Genomic DNA, 25,131 nt, shown 5'->3' on the forward strand with positions numbered 1-25,131 from the left:
GTTCATAGCAATGGCAATAGCTAGACATTTCCTTCTTTTCTGTGTTAGAGGATTTTCTTCTTAAATAATGCTTTTAATCTTACTCTTGACATTGTTAAGAGTATTTCAGATTTTCTGCTCACTTTGCCTTTTAATGTTTAGCTTCAGAAAAGAGACATCAGATTAAGCTTACAAATGGGACTCCCTTCTCACTATTTCTCTACCATTTTTCACAGCCATGTCAACAGTTGGTGGAAATTCGGAAGGAGCTCCCTGTGTATTCCCCTTCATCTTCCTTGGGAATAAATACGACTCCTGTACAAGTGCAGGTCGCAATGATGGCAAGCTGTGGTGTGCTTCTACCAGCAGCTATGATGATGACCGCAAGTGGGGCTTTTGTCCAGATCAAGGTAACACAGAGCCATACAATGGTATCAACATTCTGAGCTGGAGACACTGTGAAGATTTCATTTTCATACATCATTCCTGTCTGTTTGACTACTTCCTCCCCACCCAATATCTGAGCAAAACCCTTACTTTGAAATCTGAGAAAAATCTTAAGAAGTTCCAGAGTTGGTCGGCCTGAAACAGATTTTTTAAAATTGTGATGAGAACGTATATGTCTAAAATACAATAACAAAAACATTATAAAAAACAAAACTCAAGTTTTTATTCCATGACCAAATTTTCCATCAAATTGAATATCCACATGGACTGTAGTATAGCTCATTATATAGTATTTCTCTCATTATACAGGAATGAGACTCCAATGCCAGTCAAATCAGGAACAAACACTAAATGTAAAAAATGAATCCATTTGGAACAGATATTGCCAGAGATGAAAGGGGAAAAAAAAATAGTACTGGGAATTGGAGAGCTCTGCTAAGTTTATATAGTGAATACAAGTATTGAAAGTTAATTGTGTTAATCCTTGCCCTTCTTTGTAACATTGATAAAATTAAATGATATAAACAGCATTTTACACATCTACAAACAAGTGCTAGATTCAGGTTTTTGATTATTTTCCTTTTTTCTTTTAGAAGGAAAACAAATGCCACATTTTGGAGACTGTTTGGACATAACTGACAAAAGATGTTCCAATGGCAAAAGATTTTTTAAAACTTAGTCTTTGGTACAACAGGGCTGATTCAGGCTTCGTTTAGACACATGACCTGTTTGAGACTTTCATGATTTGGGATTTAGATTGCAAGTTTAATTCTTCTGTGCTTAAAAAATACGATTTTATTTATTACACTTTCTCGTTTCAAGGAGGTATTAAGATTGTGTTCAAAGATACATGCGAAACTCCAGCAACATCAGCTGTAGAAGAGGTTTTAGACTCTCCTGAAATACCATTCTGGATCTATGTATGACATGCATATTTGGAGGCTGTAAATGCTAACTATTTTGGTTAGGATTGGGAGACTTTTGACAAATGGCGAGAAGAACAAAACAGAGACTAACCTGCATGGTGCCTTTTTATTTAGATACAAGGCAGCTGATACTAACTTGCTGTGTTATCCAGGATACAGTCTCTTCTTGGTTGCTGCGCATGAATTTGGCCACGCTATGGGATTAGAGCACTCGGAGGACCCCGGAGCTCTGATGGCACCAATCTACACCTACACCAAGAACTTCCGACTTTCTCAGGATGACATTAAGGGGATCCAGGAGCTATATGGTAAGTTGTCCCTCATCAGCAGAATTCATCAGGAATGTATGGAGCACAGGTTGAGTTTTGGGTCTCAGAACTCGCAGTAGATGACAATGCACAATACCACAAATGCCAGAAACTTCCTCTGTTTCTTTCCCTGGTTGCTCCATATTACTACCAAGGGTCTTACTTTAAACAAATATCACAATTTAAGGATGAGGAGTCATTAAATTTATTGCAATAACAAGAGCCTCCAAACCCCCCTGACAAATGGCTTTCCAGGACAATGAAATGCTGTGTTTTCCTCTATCTTGAAATATCTGATGTGGGTGTTTTTGTCTACACAACCCTGATCTTCCTGGCTCACAACCCTTCCCCACAAGGGCAAGAGTTTGTTTCCTGTCCCAGCTGGAAAAGAGTTCACGTTGACTTCCCGCTACTCAAGTCATGTAGTCACAATAACATTTGCAGATAATGTGTGGGAGATTACAGCTGTGTGTAAACAAATTTGGAAGGCTCACAGATAAGTACTTTTATGCTGGTATATCTTTAAAATTCATTACTTTTTTCAGACTCTTAGTAAAATGCATAGAAATAATTATGATTGAAGGCCCTTCTTTTATCCATCTCCCTCCCTGTGGAGGCAAAAATATCCTACAGTCAATTAAACAGTCTAGAAAAATGCATTTCATTTCTCTTTCTGCACTTCATGCTTTTCTACCAGGATGATACCTTCCTATGACTACACGGCATAGCACTCAGGACCTCAGAAATTATTATAAGGATACATCAAAATGATTTCCACATGAGACCTTCTTTGTCAAAAAACAGATTTAACTCTTTTCTTGTTTTGTTCTTAGTTGCTTTAATTAACACTGAGAATTGAGACGTGGGCAAGGTTAAGTGAATTTTCTGAACTCACCCAGCATGTCATTGATAGAGCTCAGAATTTAACCCAGTGCTCTCCAGTTACATCAAAAGCCAAGACAAAACTATGATGGTTCTTTTAATAACACTTTGAAATAATACTTAGACAAACTGCATTCTATATAAAATAACTGTTTGGAAAAAAAATAATTCTTCCATTACTGTTACCTCAAATCAGCCACTCGCACATAGTGTTTAACAAAGTTGATCAGTCTGATGTCTAGGGTAAGCCTCATCAACAGAAAGTAAAGAACAAACCAGGCAGCAAAGAGCATGTTCTGAAAAGCACGTTTTCCTTAGTGTTAAAGACACAGGGACCATACACAAATTACTCAAAATTCATCTTTATAATCTGCAAAATATTAGCACTTGTAAAAAGAAGAAAAATTCATTTTGATGCCTCTCTCAGCTGAGTTGCAAAAAAAAAAAAAGAATTCTAAATAGAGGGACTTCAAGGTGCATTTCTCTTCATTCTACAAGTCACTATAATAAAAAATGTAATGTTAACATTCAAACTCATAGTCAACCCTGGATCTTTCACTTAAACAGACAGACAAACAGCTAGGTGCAGTGTCTCAAATGGCATCACAGCACATTCAGGCAGGACTGGAAGCTAAGGCCTTCTCACCTGGACACAGCCACCCTTCTTTATAAGACTTCATTAGACTTTTTTGCTCTTCAAAATCTTTCTCAAAGCTATTCCCTTGTATGAATTATGATCATTCATGACCTCTGTTACGGATGCAGCACTGCATTACATAGTAGAACACCCAGCATCCCCCTGTTCACTCTTGCAGAAGTATCACCTGATGTGGAACCCGGACCAGGGCCAGGACCAGGGCCAGGACCACGTCCCACCCTTGGACCTGTCACTCCAGAGCTCTGCAAGCACGACATTGTATTTGATGGAGTCGCACAAATTAGAGGAGAAATATTTTTCTTCAAAGACAGGTAAGTGAGATAAATTGCTCACTGATGGCATCTGAAGTATCAGAGTTCACCAGAGTCTAGGAAGTTATAATTAAGTACACATTTATTTCTTCTGTATGCTCAGAGATAGCAACATGTCCTCATCAACTCCTAGGAGAAAGAAATGGCACATTCTCTTGTTATGATTAGATAATGCAGCCTCCTGCACACTGCTGGCTCACTGTCAGACCAGTGTTCACCAGGACCTCGCCTCACCAGTAAGTAGTGGTGCTTGGGGCTGTTACACCTTCCAGTGTGCAGGACTTCCCAGCCCATTGTGTCAGCCTGCTTCTGCTGCTTGTTGAGGTTCCCCTGGATGGCAGCTCCAGGTAGCCCTCTCAGTTTTCTACCACCAGCACGCTTTCTGAGGACACGCTGTCCCTTCATCTAGGCCATTAACAAAGATGCTGAACAGTGCTAGATCCAGTACTGTCCCTTGAGGTACACCCGCAGCGACTGACCTCCAAACAGACATCATACCACTGATCACAGCCTCCAGGGCCTGCTCTTCAGCCAGGCTTCAGTCCACCTCACTGACTGCTTACCTAGCTCATGCTTCACCAGCTTCTTTATGAGAATCTTAATAGAGACAGTGACAAAAACCTTTAAGGAGTCCCTTCCCCTCATTCACCATGCCAGGCATTTCATCACAGAAGGTTGGTCCATGCTGACTACTCCCAGTCACCTTCATGTCCAAAAGGTTGTTTGTAATTACAGCCAAATGAGGTAGCTCACATGAGCAATGATTTTGAAATAAATTCATCTTCTCTTAGAGCTACTCTCAAAGAACTTTGAGATTCTGGAACTTTCAACCTCAATTGTGTTAATGATTTTTAAATGATTTTTAACTTATGGCTTCTGTCTGCACTGGGAATATTCATGCCAAGATGTTATGACAGCTGGGGTGGTACTAGTCATAACCAAAACCTGAGCAAAATGCAAGTTACCTCAAGAAAAAAAGATCCTGTTCTTATGGTATCTTCAGCCCAATTTTACAGACTGGAGAGCTAAAATTAATCTTGGTGTCTCTGCAGGCTTCTACAGAGTTGCAACCAGGTCAAAAGTGTCAAGGAGCTGGGAAACATATCCCAACTTCTAAATGTTTACACAATATCTGACCCCCCTCCCACATCTTAAGAGATTTACCATTCTGTAATGTTAATCACAAAATTAGCAATGGAAGAGATGCATTATGCAGTCTATTACCTGCCAAAAAAGGATTCACTCCCTATAAAACATTTCTGAATGTTTCTACAAGGATAGTAACTCAGCACTGGAAATCCCATTACTTTCAGCTGAGTACAGTTGTGGAGGCACTATCCTTCGTTATTTCATTCCACATAATCTGCACTCCAGAGAAAAGATTCAAATCTGATTCCGGGAACATTTCCAATCTGAACACGTCTCAACAGAAGTACTCTATCCAGAACTGGTGACAATAATCTGCAATGCCTCCTCTCTCACAGAGACAATGTTTAAGCAAAACTTGAGTGTAGGCATTACAATGGTCTGGTCTAAAGAGGGTCTGTTTTTCTCCCATGTGCACATAGACACAGTTATGGAAATCTGCCAGCAAAACTGTTCTTGGATGGTTTAGTCCAAAGTCATTAAATAATAGTGTTATGTGGCACACAGCTGCCATAATTACACATCAAAGACACTGATAATTAGAACAGGCTCCATGAGTGCAAAGGCTCCACAGCAGAAGACACAAGAGGCCTTTTTGGTCCAAAAGAACAAATTCCTGATATGTGGTAGGAAAACGAGGCAGCTGCACAGCTGCAGCTTCCGCTGCCTTTGCCAGGCCCTGTATTACCCAGCTGCTCAGCAATGAAGAGCATCTCCTAAAGACTATGAGACTTGGCATCACCGTGCTTGAAATACTCTAAAGCTCTACTTTCCCTTCCGTAAATCAATGCCTGGTTGATTCATTCATCCTCAGTTGCTGAGAACATTCTTCCAAAGCAACCAAAGATCTAGGACCGTGTATTTTCAGTGTGTATGCTCAAATCAAACATCATTTCCTTGCATATATAAACATACAAGTATCTCAGACCAACACACTGAAACTCACATTTTCTTTGCTCCTTGACAGATTGTCAACAAATCAAAAATAATCTTTACTGAATGCTTTCAGTTTCAGCAATGCAGAGGCTGTGATTATGTTATTGTAACTGGGAATTATTAATGTTCCCCATTTGTATTACAACTACTATAAGCAAAAAGGATTTGTTCATTACATCCAGGGGGCTGAGTGCAATACCTTCTGTACTGAGCAGGCTCTTGCAGCTGCAGGCTCCTTACAAGCCAGTCATCTGTAATGGCTAGAAATAGCCCCTGCTTGGCCAAGAAATGGTCCCACTCTAACAACAGGCCAGCTTCACAGAAAGCCAGCTCTGGACCCTTCCTCCAGTAAGCTGCAGAGCTGGCCTCAGTACCACAGCCTAACAAGTTTGCCAAAAAAAGTGTTCCCTTCTGTTAGCATACTGAGAGAGCTAAAGTATTCACCTCAGCTCAGTGCTTTCAAAAACAAAAACACATTCTCAGAGCAGTAATAATCCTTACAAGTTCCACAGCATCCTTTGGCTCACCTGTGGGCTTTGGCTTTCAGCCAGGACCTTCACCTCGCTTCTGCTGTTGTGAAGCAGTAACCACACAAGGCTTGATTCAGCAAAGAACAATTTTAAATCAATTTCTAAATCAGCAGAGCAATTCACTACTCTTTGTAATCTGAACAAAATAGAAGCATTTTGCATTCAGATCCAGTTGGTCAAAGAACTATGCAAATACAAGACAGTCTGTTCATCTGCCTCACTCCTGATCTAACATTCAGCAAAAGCAGACAACTGTTTAATTGTTTTGCTCTGGAACAGATTTGCCTGTCAGTCTTACGGCTTTCAAAATATCGGGCAAGCAACATTATGATTCACTTTTGGAATTCAAAAAACAAAATGTCTCTTTTGTCATGTGACTTCTATGATTCCCGAAAATGATCCCAGCTCTCACATAGCCGTAAGGGGCAAGTAGCAAAAAAGGAGATCAGATCAGATGAATTCTCTCAAAAAATAATTTTTTGTTTTCCTTCAAGTGGCATCTCAAACCAAATAAACAAATGGGAATACACAGAGAACCACTGAGCCTTTCACTGGGACAGTATTTTCAAAGCAACCAGAATGTTTGACTACAACCCACCAGTTTGGTCCCTCTGTATAACTGCATATAATAGTAACAGTACAAGTAATAATGGCAAATATTGTGTTGCAGTAGAATGTAAAATACTGACCATAAAGAAGTGCAGAATGTCTATATATCTAATACTAAAATTTAACATGAATGAATTTAAACATTTCACAATTTTCAAAGAGAAATGAGAAAGCCAAAGAAGTATTTCCACCATTTCCTCAATAAGAGGAGTAGAAATAAAAACACTTTTTACTCAATCCAAAAACAAAAGGAAATACAACTTCAACCAAGTTTCCCTTTCCAAGAGAAAACCTCACCATTCCAACGAGTCCCTCAAAATGTGTGCTTTAAGAAAAGCTCCTGTGTTCAAGTCTCCATTGGCTCTAAAAAGTTTGGAACTCATGCAGATAGCAATTATTAGTGCTGACTCAGCCATAAATCAGAATTAGACTAAGAATCCTATAACCTGCATTCTTAAAGGAGCTACTTTTATGAATGCAGTGTTGGAAAGATTTGTTATGTGGATTTCCATTTTATATCATATTAAATCTAATTTTCTGTCTAAAACAAGATGCACAAAATAAATTTTATCATTACCTTTTACAGTATTTCACATGCACTTTAAAACTGTCATAAGAGTAATTAACTAAACACTTTGTTTTTCTCCTCTTTTCTTAACAGAAGATTATGAGATATGCTGATATATTTTTGTATACACTAAAAATACATCTGTGCTTGCAAAATGAGAGTGAATTGACTTATTACTACATTAATTATTAGTACCATATGTCTGATTTAATTAATATATATTTTTAATGGAGAGAGAAAAAACAATGCACTTTGCCAGCTGCACTGTTCCTCATTTCAAACATTATCTTAATTCAGTACACGGCAACTAATTATACTTGCAGATGCATTTCAAAATGATTTATTTGTCCTAGCTAATACTGTTTGTTCACAGTCAAATGTCTGTTAATAAAAACACAGGAATTTATCACACGAATTTAGGAGTGATTCTCCAAGTTTTTGATTAAAATATATAAATAAATCACTTTCAGCTCTTAGGGTTCTGAAAGGTTTAATTATTCTGGTTAGGAATGGGTAATGATAACTTATTCTCTGCAAAAAAAATCGTATGCCAGTAGCACCTTTATCTTTGGCAACAAAATAATAGCGAAAGCTGCTTGACCTGAGAATTTCATAGCGACAGACTTGGGGCAAGAATGATTCCACAAGCCTGCTGATTCTTCATTTTATGACAATGGCAAAACTTCTATTTTGCTTAGGAAAAAAGCTGCTTGTTCTGTGGAGGAGGAAATGGCAGTGCCATTTTGAGTACCAAAGGCCCTCAGCATAAAGCTTTGCCATTTGAAGATAATTAGAGCTTTTTAAAGTTTAACTCAAACGGTGATCCTACTTACACAGAAAATATCCAATAAATTATCCTCTGCATTTCTCTAATGAGCATTTTTAGAGCTAGCAGTTTCTTTTACTGCCAAGCTCACTTCCAAGCAGACTGATACACCGCTGATAAATTTGAACCTCTAGTCACTACAATAGTAATTGCAAGAGCAATCCATGGAACGCCGATCTCTGCTTTTGTCAAATGCTCATCCATCTGCTTCACACACAACAGCAGGAGAGCTCTAATAGTTTAAATGCTCTGTAAATGAGTTTATTTGTATAATCAAAGCACAGAATACATGTTGTTCTGATGCAAAAAGCAACATGTACTCCAAAGCAATCAGCATAAGCAATGTAGTCTGCAGTCCAGCTTGCAACTTATTATGCAACTGTTTTAGCAATACATTTCTAAATGATTTGGTTTTGCAGCCACTGCAGGAAAGCAATTATAAGTGTGTGCTGCTGCTAACGTGTGTGCATGTACGTGTATACATGCACATGTGGCCTTTGTCAGAAATGATGAGAAACAGATGTGCTGGTGAATTAGTTCATTGTAAACCTCGTACTATTCTGTGTTCTGCTCAGATTCATGTGGAGGACTGTAAACCCTCGAGGAAAACCCACAGGTCCTCTTCTTGTTGCTACGTTCTGGCCTGATCTACCAGAGAAAATCGATGCTGTCTACGAGTCCCCTCAGGATGAGAAGGCTATATTTTTTGCAGGTACTGCTTTTAGTTTTAAAATATAATTACGCATTTGCATAAATGCTGCATTGAAGTTCAGGTTCCTCTGAGTTGTAACTGGGCCAGGGAACAGCCTGCTGAGAGTAAGCATAGCCAGCGGGTATGGATGGCAGATATCAAATATCCTACGCCGAGGACATCGCAACAAAAGCTGCATCTGAAAGGCTCCGAACAGCATACAGCCCCCATTACAGCAAAAGGGAGCCAGCAGCACCCAGAAAGAAGCATTCAACAATAAGCAGGACTAAACCACAGTTATTGCTTCATACACAAAGCCACCCAACAACCATTCCTATGTTTTCTTTCTGTTTCCTCTCATGATAAGCTAATGTCTCTGTGCATGTTGCTTGGGAATATTACATCTTTTGTTCCCATGCTTCTCCTCCTCTTCTCCTTTGCCAAACACTGACTTCTACTCTGGCATCCAAGGATCTGCCTTGGTGGCTCACCAGCAGAGGACAAAGGGGCCGTGCTCACTGCCTGCACCAGAGGAGGAGATCAGGCAGCACTGCAGCACTGCTCTGGCCATCTGGAGTCACACGTATGGTTCAGCTGTACCAGCCAACTTAGCAGAGCTGGGAGGCTCTATGAAAAACTGAGCCAGCAAAAACTAGGCTCCAGTATCTACCAAAAACATGACTAAACATCTCCAAACATATAAAAACCACATGGCCCACGCTCCTGTACATTTTCTGTACGGGACGGAAAAGAGTAATGGTAATCTATTCCATATATCTCAAAGGCTATTTCCTTTAGTTTACATGAGAGAAAAAAAGCTTTAAGATGTTTTATTTCAGCCAAGTCAAAACGCTTTAAAAGTTGGGTATACTACACATAATCCTATTACATGTGCATCTCTCTCCCTTTCACTATATTTTCCAGGAAAATAAATATAACTAACCTGCTTTAAATAAGAACTCTTCAGACCATCAAAGACTGGTTTGAAAGTGGCCTGTAACTTAACTATCTCAAAATGCTTGTGAGTGAGAACCCTCCTTTGCTTCTGAAGTGGCAACTGCTCAGGAGCTCAAGTGCTATACTTTATAGTTTTCTTATATTAAATGCTTTCCTTCCCACTATCTGTATCATAGAATCCAGTAAATCTCCTTTCATGAACCAGTCTTTCCATGGCTTTCAGTGAATCTTATTAGGTATTTACTAAGTTACAAATCTATGTAAGGAATGTAGAAATAGACCTCTTCCACCACAACGTATTTGGAGAGAAATTAGAAAGTGTCATATGACAAAAAAGACAACACAAATATGAATTCTGGGCAAAAACATCCTGGTAACAGCTCAATAAAGTTGCTGAAGAAAACAAACCAAGGAGACAAATTGCTGAATAAAACAAACAGGATGAGCATGAGTTTCTGCATTTGATCCATGTTGATCCAAGTCTGGTTAACAGTGTGTGATAACACAGATTACCATATAGTAACTATTTGTTTTACAACACTCAAACTATACTTTTTTTTTCTTTCTTTCTTTTTAAGGAGCTGTACATCTGGCAATCTCTTTGGCTCAGAGCTCAGAAAAATGAAACAGACAAGAAATAGGAAGCAGAAGCACACTGAAATGATACATTTTACTGAGAGGCAAAAACAGAAATTGTGATCTCAGTACATCTGCACTCTAATTTAGTACTCTAATTTACTTTAATTTTTTCTGTCACAGACAGAAAAATACTACAAAGTCTAGTAGTACAATTAGCACAATGAAAACTGCCATATCCAAGTATAAAAGAAGAAATATTCCTATGTGCCTGATTAATAAGCAGTTTGTTTTTTCCCTTTCTTAGGAAATGAGTACTGGGTTTATACAGCCAGCAACCTGGATAGGGGATATCCAAAGAAACTCACCAGCCTGGGACTACCCCCCGACGTGCAACACGTTGACGCAGTCTTCAACTGGGGCAGAAACAAGAAGACATATATTTTCTCTGGAGACAGATACTGGAAGTAAGAGACATGGAAGGGATGGTATGCTGTTAGACAAAACTATATCTCTAGTGTTGAATGCACATTCAGGTTTGGGAGGCAAGAATTAAGCTGATCGTTTTCATCCCTGGCCAACTCAAAATGAGGGCTGCTGGGACAGCACTGACAGTGGAGTTGAGCAAGGGTGGTGAGAGAGGATGCTGACCTGAGAGATATGGCCAAGAGAGAGCTTCCATATGGTAGCAGTAGGTTAGCATGTAATTGAGGTAACAGCTTCCAAGAGGAGATCTGAGTGTCCATATCAGTCTGCCCCCCACTAACAACTTATCCCCCTCAAGCCCTGTGTCTGAGCAGTCACTCCAGTCAGTCCCAGCTCTTAAGAGGGGCACAATGTCTCCACAGTCAGTCCAAATCTGGTGGGAGAAAGCTCTGAAAGGACTTCCTAAACACTGGGGTGATCATCAGCCACCTGAAACTAAAAACTGGATTGCCTTCGAAATTCTTGCACTAAGCCAAAAGGTTTGAAGGCACTGCATGCGAAAGAAACAACAACCTGTGACTAATAAAACACACTGCAGATGACTGCAGGCCCATTGGCAGTTGATGTACCAGTCACTAATGCATCTGTCTACTAATAGAATTGGCACTGAGGAGATTTGAACAAACCACAAAAAGTCTGTTAGTACTTTGGGAAAAATCTAGGCTTCTATTTGTTTTGACCATCTTTGCCATCTTTTTCATGTTTCCAGTCCATCTCAGGGAAGCTTTGTTGCAAGTAAGACCACAAATATTCACGAAAGTCTTTACATGTATATTTGGGGTAGCTCTCCTGTTCAAAAGACTGTCTAAGATGCAAAATATGATGTAACTATCAACTAAGCCCTTATGCCATTTTATTATCAAAAGAATTCTTGGATTGCGATGGAGACTAAACACCCTAATCAGTATGGGATCTAATTGTGTTAGTATAACCATCAACAATTTCACCAGAGGCTTCATGTTTTAGGTTAATAAGGCTAGCAAGGGCCTATTTCTAAGGAAGGAAATAAGATGCATGGACTTGCCTAAGGTTATACAGCAACCTGGGTATTGAACTACATTTATCTAAGTATGTAAGTATTTCAGGGCACCCAGACTGCAATCGAGCTGGCCAGCAACCTGCTGCAAAAACACACTGTGCAGGAAAGATATCAGACAGAGATGAGGAAAGAAATGTCAGTATCTTAATCACTAGGAAGATGTGGCAAAAAAGATCATTTTAAAAAGCAGACACTTTGGCACTTTGAGGAACTGGGTGCTGCCCATCAGAATAGGGTGAGACCAGAACAGAAACACTAACTTCAGCATTCACTATCAGAGATCTCTTCCTGAAACAGGACTTCACACTAGGAATGCAACCATTAAGCAAAGGGCAGAACGTTGAACCACTCATAAACTGACAACATAGAGAAAAGTTACAAATCAGAAACATTAACCATGAAAAGATTCACAAGATAGGAGTCCTTTCTGAGACACAATCTATATAAAAATATAAAAGAAAGTATAACTGAGTCCATTTTCCATAAACATTAATTTCATATTATCATCAAATTGGATTACTGTCTTTCTTATAGCCTATTGGCTGGGGATTCCCATAAGTAAATAACATATCATTTCACAACTGCCCATTAATCATAACATTATGACAGAGCACTGGAACAGGTTGCCCAGAGAGGCTGTGGAATCTCTTTCTACAGAGATTCAAAACCTGTCTGGATGTCTACCTGTGCAACCTACTGTAAGGAACTGCTTTAGCAAAGAGACTGGACTCAACGATCTCTTGAGATCCCTTCCAACCCTTGCAATTCCATGCCTCTGGGATTACTTTGAAGATTCTTATCCATTACCTCTAGGAAAAATGAAAACTTAAAAGCTAAAGATTTTACTCACTTTATAATGTTGCAGAGATCATCTTGTTAAATGAATTCAGGCAGTTTTAATACAGTCATTTGCAGTACTTGCAATTCCTAAAAAGAGCTACAGACTATGAGTTAGCAAAACTGCTGGTCTGTATCAAACACTGTTTTGATTAACTGTACTCCAGGGCCCCCAGGTAATTAATCATTCTAGCCACAGACTGTATTCCTCTCAAAGTACCTTATCAACTGCAGTCACTGCAAAATGCATAATTTATTAAGAAATAAGAATAACCTGAGATGATCTGTATCTGTTTAAAGATGAAATCAAAATATTTGAGGAAAAAATACATCTAACAGATTCAATAACATTTGAATCTTTTTTATCTTATACAAGGACTCTGCCACAGAATCGAAATAGTGACATACCATAATACTCTCCTTGCTATTATCACGCTTGCTTTAAATGGATTTTCCTCCAGCCCCAAGCTGTTTGAGTGTTATTATAACAACATTATTGAGCAAAGTGAAGTTATGTGAGGCAGAGGAAGAGAAGCTGGCTCAGGTTCCACACCTGAAGTTTTAAAGCTATGTAGCAAGTAACTGGATTTTTTTAAAATATCCAAAGAAAACACAGGAAGCAATTTAAATTAATTACACAAATCATTTTTAACCAAGATGCTGCTCATTTGTAGCAGCGTACCATGGGATACAAACCAAGTACCTCCAGGTGGGAATGAGGGAAAGGTGACCAAAAACAGAAAGATCATACACACCATACACACTTTCTTCCCTCCAGCGTTAGCCACAGACAACCTCTGTGAAATCTGCTGGGTTTGAAGAGATGCTGCTAGAGTGACTGAGGCTTTGCATGCATTGGAAGCCAAACTACATCCTGTGTCACTGCTCCCTGGGGCAACCCCACCTTTCAAACTCAGCACCGACTCCAAACTTTAAGTCAGAAAAAGGGGGAAGCACCTTCTGCAGAACCCCTGATCATCTGCAGCTGCAGATACATGCAGGCCCACTCACTTCTGCAGGACTTCAGCTACAAGATTTATTGAAGTTGTGTGGATTTGCTTCAGATGAGGTTTTATCTTCAAAGCACAGTGTGAAAACCATTGTGTTTTCAAAGAGATGAATATATTTTTTAACATGGCTTTTATCTATTGACTGTCACAAAGAGTAAAAGAACTGTGTGAAAATAAGAGTTTTTAAATGAAAAGTTAAGGAAGGTAATTTGTAATTTAGTAACAATCCATCAATCAAGTGGTGTACAAGCATAAAATTTCAAGTAGGATTGTTTTTAAACCCACATTAAAACCTTCACATGTTGGTTGCTGCTTGAAAAGCCACCTTCCCTGGAATTTGGCATTTTGAAGCTACGCTTGAGAAAAATGTTTTGCTAAGCAAAGTCTCAGTTCAGTGAGAGCTGTGTTTTCAGAAGAAGAGATTTCACAGAGTGTAACGTTTATCAGGAGTAAGGACAATGAAATGGAAGCAGTGTTACAATCTCAGTTATCATTTCCACTGGATTGCTTTGCACAGTCACAGGAGGACTCCCTGCAAAATTAAGTTACATTTCTACACTAAGTACAGATCTGTAAAATTTCTACATTAAGTACAGATTTGTAATGTATGAATATAATTCACTTCAGGTACAATGAAGAAAAGAAAAAAATGGAGCTTGCATCCCCAAAATTCATTGCGGATTCTTGGAACGGAGTTCCAGATAACCTCGATGCTGTCCTGGGTCTCACTGACAGCGGTAAGCTATCATCTTATTTAAGTCACTAACTCTTTTATTAGCCTCCTGTGACATTACTGGATACTTCAATTTCTTGTGGTCCATAAATAAGAGCCAAATTGCCATTCAGATTTGCAGGCTTCTAATTCAAACTTTATATTTTTCCACTGAACATCAGTTGATAACTACATCCTACTGATCACAGCTTAAGCTTTTTGAAATGAAACATATACAGAACACAACTTCCCCTGGAATTTTTTTTATCCAAACAAGTAATAATAGTTTCCCTAATATCTCTTTTAACAAAGCTTATTTAATTTCAATTTAATCAATTTCTATCAGTTACTTCCATTACACTGAACACTGTGCAAATATTAACAAGGCAAGAAAAAGTCTTTAGGAGAATTTTACCCCTATTCTTTCCTTCTATTTTCTTAACAATAGTAACAGCCATAATAAGGCCATATATGACTTGTTAAGGTGCTTTCCATCCATATGCTGTTTTGACCTAGAAACCTCCTACACAAATGTCAGGCTGTTACATAAATGAAGAGCTACCCATAATAGAGTCACTTTGAAAAACTAAAGAAAACCTGCATTTGAATCTGTGACAATTTGACATCAATTTTGGCATGGGGAAAATCAGCTTGCAGGAGAACTCTTTATCTCTTATAGCTTGAGAGAACAAATAAGTGGCTTCTGCCTTCCAGCACCTAAGGCACAGGATGTCTTAATGCCAAAGGCCACGATCAGGCCAGGCCCAGCTGCTTGAAAGTTTCCCAACTTCTTGACTACCCTTCAGGCATGCAGACCCAGCACCATTTCTGCATCACCCTCTTGTGGCACAGACAGAACTAGAGCATGATATTCCCTTGATCACAGACACAAACAGGTGGCATTTTCCTTCCCCCACTTCCCAATCTTCATTTATTTATTTTATCCTATCAATTGCAGCCGAGAGCTTGGCCCAAGGTTCCACATGGCCTCTTATGTTGCTCAGATAAGTGTCAATATCTGGAAGCATCGCAAACCTCACGAGTCCCAACTTGATTACAGTTTCAACATCAATTTTGCCAGCAAATATTTCTGCCTGGGAAGTTCTGGCTCACAGAGTGGTTTTAAAAAAACAAAATACATTTTTAATGTGTGTAAATATTCCAGGAAATAGCTCCTGTAGTTCATTAAGATTTGTGAAATTAAACAAAAAAGCTTTGATCAAAGATTTTGTGCTCTATAGTTGATTGAGTGTATCATTCTGTTTACCTTCACAGGGTACACCTACTTTTTCAAAGACCAGTACTATCTACAAATGGAAGATAAGAGTTTGAAGATTGTTAAAATTGGCAAGATAAGTTCTGACTGGTTGGGTTGCTGAACTGTAGAATATATTAATAACCAAATATTTACTTTCTTGTTATATACCTTATCTGTAATTAGAAATAGATCTGAATGTCAATTACTGGACCAGTCTGGTACTGGCACCAAAACATTAAGTACCAGTACTGTACACATCTGATAATTTAAAAGTGTTTGCCTCCTCAACATACAAAAGATGTTTACGTATGTATTCTGGTACAGTTTTTCAGTTTTTGTGCTAGTCGTAGCAATGCTAGTAACAGAACATACACGGTTCTTTCTTTCCCTGGTGCTTGAAGAAAGCATTGAAACCATTGGAGACTGGATCAGGCCCCTGTGTTAGATACATCTCAAATAGCCTCAAGTAAGATGTACCAGCAGTGCACTTTGATTTTTTTAATTTTTTTTTTTAATACAACTCTTTTATAAATAGATGGTTTGTCTTAATGTTTTTAACCCTCTTGCGAGTTTGATCATTACTTCCATTTATTTACATAATGATACAGAAAGACTGTCAAAGGCACAGGTTGCCTCGGGATTTGATTTGTATTGATGCATGATGGAATCATGGCAAGAAACTGTATTAAAGTATTGTTTTAAAGTACTTTCTATTTTAAAACCTTAGTTCAACTTAGCAATTTGCTTCCTGCACTTTGTTACTACTCTATAACTTGTCTATACAGACAGAATGACTCAGATTTTTTAAGTCAATGCATTATACACAGAAGTCAAGTATTACTGTTTACCTTGTTTTATTTTTCTGTTCTTTATAATATTGAGTTTTTGTTTGGTTAGGCTTTCTGCTTACGCATTGGGAACAGGAGTTCTTTTCACATTTGATGGAATGTTTCTCATTTAAAAAAAAAGTAAAAATAAATTCAGAAAACAATGTCCCAAACATGAAATGCCAATGATACAAATAAAATTAAATTACACTGCCAACACTTCTCATGGCTGTGCTTCCTCGTATCATTTGGAATTAGAAATTCAGAAATACATTACAGTGAAATAGCTGTCGAGGGATGGGCAATATAGGATATAACTGTGTACTGGATTTATTTAGAAATCTAGGTTAGCTTTTCTATCACTACAAAGCCCTCTGCCTTTTCAGAACAGCTTACAGCCTATTATCCACACTTTTCCTTCTTTATCAGCAGGCTACCCCACCACAACATAGAAAGATACAATCAGAATACAAATTGTATGCATATCTTACAGTGAACATAAATTGGAGAAACAGAGACTTAAACCTTTACTCTGCACATGGAGCCAACGCTGTTTGGAGCTTAACTAGCTTCATGAACACGAAGCACTGCACACAGATATAGGCTGCATCATGCACGTGGTCAACCCAGCTCCACGGGGTTCTCTCAGTGAGAGACATTCTCAACATGTCTCTGAGTTCACTGAGATCATAAAACTGGCTAGTAATCAGCTAATAATCAGTTTATAGCTGATGTCCTCTTCACACTCAGTGCTTCCCTTTTATAACTAAAGGATTGTTTTTACTGTTGTTTTGTGGGTGGGTTTTATTGTGTTTTTCTGTTTGTTGTTTTTTCCAACCGTATTCTGAGAAGATACTGCTTCTAAACTGGCTGCATTTGCCAAATAATCTGCACTGCATACTATCCAGACATAAATCTACTTACAGAGAACTATCACGCGGATGAACCGTTACTATTTTCACCAATGCCAAAAGCAAAGATAGCTGTCTCCTGAGAATCCTTCTTCTCTGTAGCCTTCCCAATTAGTCCTGCACCACAGTCAACAGCTGTTGTTCCTTGAGCTGAAGGAAATTTTCCACCAGTTACTCCCAGGACAGGTCCAGTGCACTCAGTAGGACAGCTCCAATCCAGTGGAGTAAAGGGCAGTGGTTTAGTAACCATTCTGTCACAACACATAAAAGGCAGCCAATGCTTCAGTGAAATGCCACGATTTAAACACCAGTCTGAACTAAGAATCACGTGTTATATTTTGTAACTCACTAACACTATTTTTTGTTTAAGATGCATTTTCTTCCTGCTATTTTGTCATGACTTAACAGGGCAATAATTACCTGTAAATGTAAGCAATTAACAGCAACAGTGCTGTTCTGTAAATCAGAAGAAAGTACATCCTTTGGGTTGATTTTAAACAAATTAGTTCTACTTACAAACATAAGCATGCATGTTTTTAGCAGCAAAGAGAGAATGAAAGAACATCCTTCTGAGTTTGGAAGAGGCTAAAGCAACAAATGACCAGGCACTGGGTGCTGTGGGATCTCTGCAAGTGGAGAGATGTCTACCTGCAGAAGCAGTCCGCTCCAGACTGGACATATAGAAAGCTCTGAGCACTAAGGTATTTCAAGGTAGCAAATTGTAGGAATGACAGAAATATTGAATTGAAACAATCCTCCCAAACCAACAAAAAACAGTGACTCTGAGATTGACAGAAATATAAGGGAGGGTCGAGCAGAACTGGAAGCATCTCAAAAGCTGCCAAGAAAGTTTCTGCAATAGCAGAGCTTGCCTCATGTGCTGTTACTTATTATATATCTCCCTCCGGCACTACCATTTAAAACACAAGTGAGAGCAAAAATGGCAAACCAATATGACAGTGGGAAAAAGAAAACAACTAAATGCCAATCAACCTCAGTAACCTGCTCAGCACAAAACTTCCTCATAAAATACACCATATTCTGTGCAAAAGAAACGTATTCCTGAAATCTAAAGTATGCGTTCTTCCATGGGAGCAGTGCTGGAGATAACAACCAAGAATTCAAGATTTCAAGACTTGGGAGTTTACTTATCCATAGCCACAGTAACTGAGCGTGCAGCCATTCAACAGGACACCGCAGCTTCTGCATCAGCTTAACACTAGGAAAGCTTTATCCTCACAGCCTGCTGATAGAGCCTCAGGATCATCCTTTCACCTCTTTTTGCAAATGCCCAGATTCCTGTTACACTTCTAACACTTCAGCCAACTTGCCCATGCTCAGACTAACAGACAATCAACAAACCACTCTGAGAAGATAAGAATGAAAGACTGCACGTCACTACAGTTCCATGTTTCCTCTGCTAACCCTGCTGCAGACTGTCTGCACGATGAACTGGAGGATGACAAAACAAATCTCATGAGCTTTCTGCTCTCTGTTATTGCCCAGTGCTTTCCTCTAGGTTTCTCAGAATTACTCCTGAGTGACTAACTCACTTGGACAGCTAAAAACTTCAGAATACTGCCAAAATAAACTTAAAAAATTAAGAGGATAATTCTTTTAATCTGTATTAGCCTGGAGCTTGGCAGCATGTTCCTGGAGTTATCTGGAGGTGGTCTCCTCTTCTACCAGACAGGAATTCACAGTATTAAGCTGAGTGGGCTTATTTGGGGGGTTTGTAAACACTGCTTTAACCATGGACTGCCTCACAGCCTTATTCAGTCTTCCCCATGCCCATTACAACCACCATAACACTGCTGCCAAAAGGGCTGAAGCTAGAAAGCAGCTCTGCATTCTGTATTTGGAGACTAGACAACAATGAAGAGTGGGTGCCTTGATTGCAACAAGTTTCTGATCACTGCTAGCCAAAGAATTGGGAAATTCAACCATAGGTTTTCCACCCATTGTCACATCACAGTCAGTTAAGTCATGGAGACATTATTTCTCCTGTGGTTGAATTTATAACAGACGATTCTGGCCACTGTCTCTCTCCATTGTTCTTCTTTCCAAGTCCCTCTATTAGTCCTGCACTGGATCTCACCACAGTAGAGCCCACTGCCACAGGACAGCAGCTGACTATTGCATTAGGAAGCCAAGCCGAAGTAATTTATGCAGAGGCAAGCCTTGAGTATAGAAGGAAGAAATTCATTCTGCTTTCTAACTGTGCTCTATGCTCTAACTCTTAATCTTTTAAAGAAAGAGGGTGACTTCCCACTATTTGAGGCCTATTTTTACATGGATATTCTGTATTATGGATGGAAAAAAATAGGAAATTGGTAGCAAGACTGGTAGGGTCCATGCTTGATTTGCTGTATTTGTATCTTAAGTGAAACCAGAACATTATTAAATAGAGCTTTTTCATTTCAATCTCAGTACTCCCTTGGCTATCAATAAATGCTACACAGTTTACCTTTCAGTGATAGTTTGCTATAGCAAAGTACCTACAACCTAATAAGTGTTTGAGCCGGAAAGCCATGTAATCATTTAAACTATAACTTCATTTATTATATATTTCTCTTAGTAAATATACATAGGCATTTATAGAAATATTTAATATATGCAGTATTCATTTAAATATGGTGTAATTGTATTAAGCAGAAGTTCAAAATTTTAAGTGGACATGCAATGCCTGGTAAACAGACAGCAAGAAATGTCAATGTGTCTGAAATATTAGCATCTAAAATAACTACAACCGTGTTGCAGAAAACAGAGAAATTAGGTATAGTAGGGCTTAGACACTTATTTTATCTAAATCTCACAGAAAATCTGCTACAGGCATAGGAAATCAGTAGCACATCAGGATTTAGGTCACATGTTCTAAAATATTTAGGAGCCAAAAAACTGCAGATTAGCCTAAACTAACCCACATAATCACTTCCTGCTTAATCCCATAGCATTTTACAAAACGCCCAGCAGGTATCTAGCTATTTTGCCACCTTATTTTTGGCTATTCTATACATCATCACACATACTGATGTGGTTACATTAAACTGAAGACTTCTAAACAAGTCTACTTTATATCCTTTTTAAAACCATTTACTCTTCAGCATATACTGATGCTTTTCACCACAGAGTCATGCTCCCAGTAGGTACTCCTCACTTTATCTGCAATAAATACAGCATATCATACAAATGATACACAGATGATTTTGAGGCAAGCATGCTTTTCTAAAACATAACCAAGCATAAAAAAAACTCGAGCAAAAATCTACAAGATCATCGTATGAAATCACAGCTGAAGTCACTAATGAACTGACAACTTCTGAGCTTCTGATATCCCTGATATCCTTCTGATATTCTGATATCAAGATCTGAATCTGCATTTCTTCTTTACATTGCAATCCCAACTGACTTTTAGAGGTGAGAACATAGAAAAGAGCTGGATCCACCACTCCTCATGTTTGGGATCTGAAGAGGAGTGAACATTTCCACATGAAGATGACAACAGCATGCATGAGCTGATTTTAGCAGGGAAGTGCAAAGCAAGTTTTCTTTTCCTAGTAAATAATCAGAAATTTGGAGCAATATGAACACATCATCATATATCCTTTATTTGGGATCTCTGCAATCATAGATAATAACTACACACCAGTCTCATAGACACCTGCAGATTGTATTCCTATCAGATCACCTTCAGTACAATAAACACAATTGATTTTTCTACTGTCTTAGCAATCCTTCGCATTACATTATTGAAAGCCCCACTCACCAATCCATCCAGAAAGCTATCAAACATGGACTGGTGATAATTCTATCAGATCTTTATTCACTCATGAGATAAACAATGTGGTGGATTTTAACCTGTTGAAAGCTTAAGTCGTTTAGGGCTAATAACCAAGCCATGCAAAAGCATTTATCAGTTCTCACAACAGATTAAAATAGCAAACAGAACTGGACAGGCAGGGTAAAACTCTGCAGCACTCTTCCGGTCCACAGTGGGAAGCTTGCCTGGCGATCTGACATCACTCAGTGCCTTTGTCTATACCATCACTTTTCCAGCTGTTAAGGTAACACCAACAGTTCTGAGCACAAGTGGTTTTGCAGCTGTGCAATACTAACCTCCCACAACATAAAAGAAACAATTCTTTTTTCCCTCTTTGAGAAGAGTTTTTCTATCAAGTCTGGCTTGAGACTGCACATTTGAAGTCCACTTTTCTTAAAGCAGGAGGAAATCAAACAAACAAAACCAAACAACACACTGGTAGCTGCGAAGTTGGCCCAGATGATGTCAAACAACCCAAGCAACCATAGTTTCCTCTGGCTTTTGCATGTGCAAAGGAATCCTATCATGCTACAAAGAAAGAAACACATTGTTTTGGAGAAAAGGGTTCCATATAACTTGTTCCCAACATCCCAGAAGGGAACATGTCCCCCAGACATCCTTACCAGACATCTCTGGAGAGCAGGCCCCAGGTATCTGAGACTGCCTTGGTCCAGTCACAGCTTCTACCAGCACAGTGCTGCCTACTGGGAGCCACGCAACAGGGAACACCAAGAACAAAAGTTACACAATGAATTCTGTTGCTAAACCACCATTCAAAAAGCAACCTGAAAAACAGTTAAGCTGAACTGCTGATGATACTTTGCAATTAATGCAGGCCAGTGTGACTTTCTCGGAAAACTCAGAAGCATGAAAGTCCCAGCACACTTTGCTTGAATGTGACAAAATACACTGGAGACACAGCTCTGCAGGCAGTGCTAAGTAGAACTATTTGCACTCACTAAATAACTTCGGAGAACTTATTTGCACTAATTGACAAAATACGTAACTCCAGAGTTAAGTCTGGATTCAATTAGGAGGAAAATCCCGTAACTGGAGTCAGGAATGTGAAAAGTTCCTGCAAACACAGGAAAGAATACTCCCAAAATTGAAAGGTTTGTGGATTTTGTAACCTCACAGAGCCTCTGTGTGTGAAAAATGAAAATATTTCTTTTTAAATAATCTTAGTCCTTCAAAAGTTCTGCTCCATAAATTCCAGCCGTGCAAAACTAGATGTGGCCTCTGGAAATTAAAACTATAATCATAACAAATATTGTTAAAATATACTATGTTTCTGGGGCACACTGGCAGCTTTTAGTATTCCTGAGAAAACTCTGTGTCTATTCAAAGGCTGTTGCATGCACACAGTGATGTTCTGAATTCATGGGGATTTTTTCTTTCCTTTTATGAAGCTGAAGTGCTCAAGAGTCAAGGGAATGCATCCTTTCTCTCCTTTCTCAACCTTACAAGTAAACACTAAGACTAACTCACCTTCCTCATCTCTCTTAGGAATATTGAATTCTTCTTCATTAGTACTTTACTCACTGATGGCAAAGGCTATGCTTTACAGAACCTGAAGGGCTTAAGAACATACATGACACAACACCAAATTAGTTGTTCATTTCTGAAATTAACCAGTTCTTCTCACATATTGAATTGGTACTGATTTCTCTACTTCAGAAATTAAAGACAGTGATTAATACCTCCTGTGTAAGCATACAATGAATCCTGACTAAATACTTCAGTAGCTATGTGCATAGGTCTCTCAGTGCAGTAAAAGAATCCAGACTGCAAGCTCCATATTCCTTCCTCAGCATAATGCAGCCTCATAGGAAAACCACCTTCCCACATTTCCTAATCAAAATTTTATGAGAAAAAGGACCCTCCTGAGCTTCACACTTTTAATGGGAATAAATTTTAGTACTGCAAAAATGAAAATCACCCCAAACAGACCAACAAAAAATGCTGTTCTCAGGTATACATGGAATGTGCTATATACCATACACGGTTAGCAAACTACTCAAAACTTCTACTTAATTTTCTCTTTGAGAAGATCTATCATTAAAATAACTGCAGTGGGTAAAGAAGTAGCCCCAAGAAACAGCCACAATGATTTAATACCTGTATCCTTACAAATAATGTAGCTCCCTTGCTTGCCAATGCTAAAATTCTTAAGAATCATATTTAAATGTATGACCTGAATAACTGTGGCACAAGCTGACCTTAATGTAGTCCACTGTGAAAATACCATAGGAACTTCTGCAAAAGTTACTGAGAAAAGAATATAACTGAAGTTCATTCAACTTGAAGAGCCTCACTTTTTCTCAAGCTTGGAAATAGCTGGCATCGTCCTAGACCCCTACATATAATCCCAAGGCAGGCAGCTCATTCAGAAGGGCACTTATGAAGTGTATATGTAAACTGCAAGCGTCCCTGAAGTTCAACAACAGAAAAGCTTTTGCAGTGCAGAGAAGCATCCTTACAACAATTGATGGGTTTAGAGCAAACCGACGGAGAACTACCGCAGTTGACACAGCATCGCTTCTAGCTTCATTTTATATCCAGACTCAGCACGCAGGCTGTCACATACAAACATTCGGAAAAACAAGAGTGATGTTCAAATATTTCAGCCGACGCGCGGCTTCCAGCTGAGCCGGACCCCGAGGCCGGTACCCGGGCGAACGCTGCCGCCCGCAGGCTGCAGCGGGTCACTGCACGGCCAGCGCGGCGCCCGGAGCGCAGCGAGCCTCAGAGCCCGGAACGGCTGCGTCCCTCCGACGCGCCTGCACTGCCAGGGGCTGCCAAGCAGCGGGCTTGCAGGATTTTGTTCTCTTTGTGTCGGTGATTTTGGGGTAGTACCAAGCTATTGAGGAAGACAAAGGGTATTTAGAACATTAAAAGGAAAGCATATTTTGTTGGGAATAAGTGTGAAAAGGCATTTACAAAGACATCGCTTTAAAGAGAGGGAAAACGGTCACACCGCCTTCCACGACCCTCCCATACAGCCCCATATACACTCCATACCCACGCAGGGGAAGCGTTTCCCCCAGCTCGCTCCCCTCCCCTGCTCATTTTGGTACCCAGCCGCTCACGCCAAAGCAGGAACGGCATCCAACACCCCGCAGCCCCCAGCCAGGAGAGGGCGGGGAGGGGCCGAAAGCTGCTGCAGGCATTTCCTCCTCGTGGGAGGTACGGCCCGCAGCGCCGCCTGCCAGCCCGAGGAGCAAAGCGGGTCTGTGGAGCGGCGCGGCGTGCTGCCAGTAAAACTCTGCGTCTCAGCAGTGTCCCAGCCATGCTCTGTTTGTATTCCAACCCATTATCTCTAGTTGTTCTTCCAAACGTGCACGCTGTTAAACTATGTTTTAAACAGACACCGCCTAAATGTAATGTTAACCGGTCGTCTACCCAAGCATAATTCAACATATGATACTGATTAGTTCACTCTAGAATTGGCCTTCCAAACCAATTCCAAAGGGGTTTTGGTTTTTGTTTGTTTGTTTAATAGAGATTTTGGCACGTGACTAGTGTGACCAATGCTCAGCCTGGAAAAGAGAGATTTAAGCAGGCTGTGCCTTGGAACGGAGCTGCAGCAATTGATGGCTGCTGCACACTCACTCACACCCCTACACACATCTTGGAGAACAGATGAGGGCAGGCAGTGCCAACACAGTTTTGGATTCAAAACAAAACTCCAGAGTTACAGGCCAGTCGCTCCAGAGGGTTTACCAAAACGTACAGAGGCCATAAGTGAGGATACTGTAAATGGCAGAGTGCATCAGCGCCCTAAAGCAGCAGCCACGTGGTGATCTCCATAGACATGATGGCTGTTTCTTCTTTGGGAAGCCAGTATTGGCCTCGTCTTCCCAGTGTTGCCCCACCCTGTC

At 39.6% G+C, this 25,131-nt stretch overlaps 1 protein-coding gene across 1 annotated transcript in view; it reads left to right on the forward strand.

The window, feature by feature from the left end:
- MMP2 (matrix metallopeptidase 2) overlaps positions 1-16,205 on the forward strand; it is a 34,656-nt gene extending 18,451 nt beyond the window's left edge. Inside the window, exons 7-13 of the mRNA XM_042876935.1 lie at positions 216-389; positions 1,505-1,660; positions 3,358-3,511; positions 8,702-8,838; positions 10,658-10,817; positions 14,350-14,459; positions 15,710-16,205. Coding sequence (XP_042732869.1) covers positions 216-389; positions 1,505-1,660; positions 3,358-3,511; positions 8,702-8,838; positions 10,658-10,817; positions 14,350-14,459; positions 15,710-15,813 — 995 coding nt within the window. The 3' untranslated portion in view covers positions 15,814-16,205. The remainder of the gene's footprint in view (positions 1-215; positions 390-1,504; positions 1,661-3,357; positions 3,512-8,701; positions 8,839-10,657; positions 10,818-14,349; positions 14,460-15,709) is intronic.
- The last annotated feature ends 8,926 nt before the right edge of the window (positions 16,206-25,131 follow it).

Source organism: Lagopus leucura, unplaced genomic scaffold (assembly GCF_019238085.1).
Source record: "Lagopus leucura isolate 7727_CA_CO unplaced genomic scaffold, USGS_WTPT01 Super-Scaffold_100017, whole genome shotgun sequence".
Classification (NCBI taxonomy): Eukaryota; Metazoa; Chordata; class Aves; order Galliformes; family Phasianidae; genus Lagopus; species Lagopus leucura.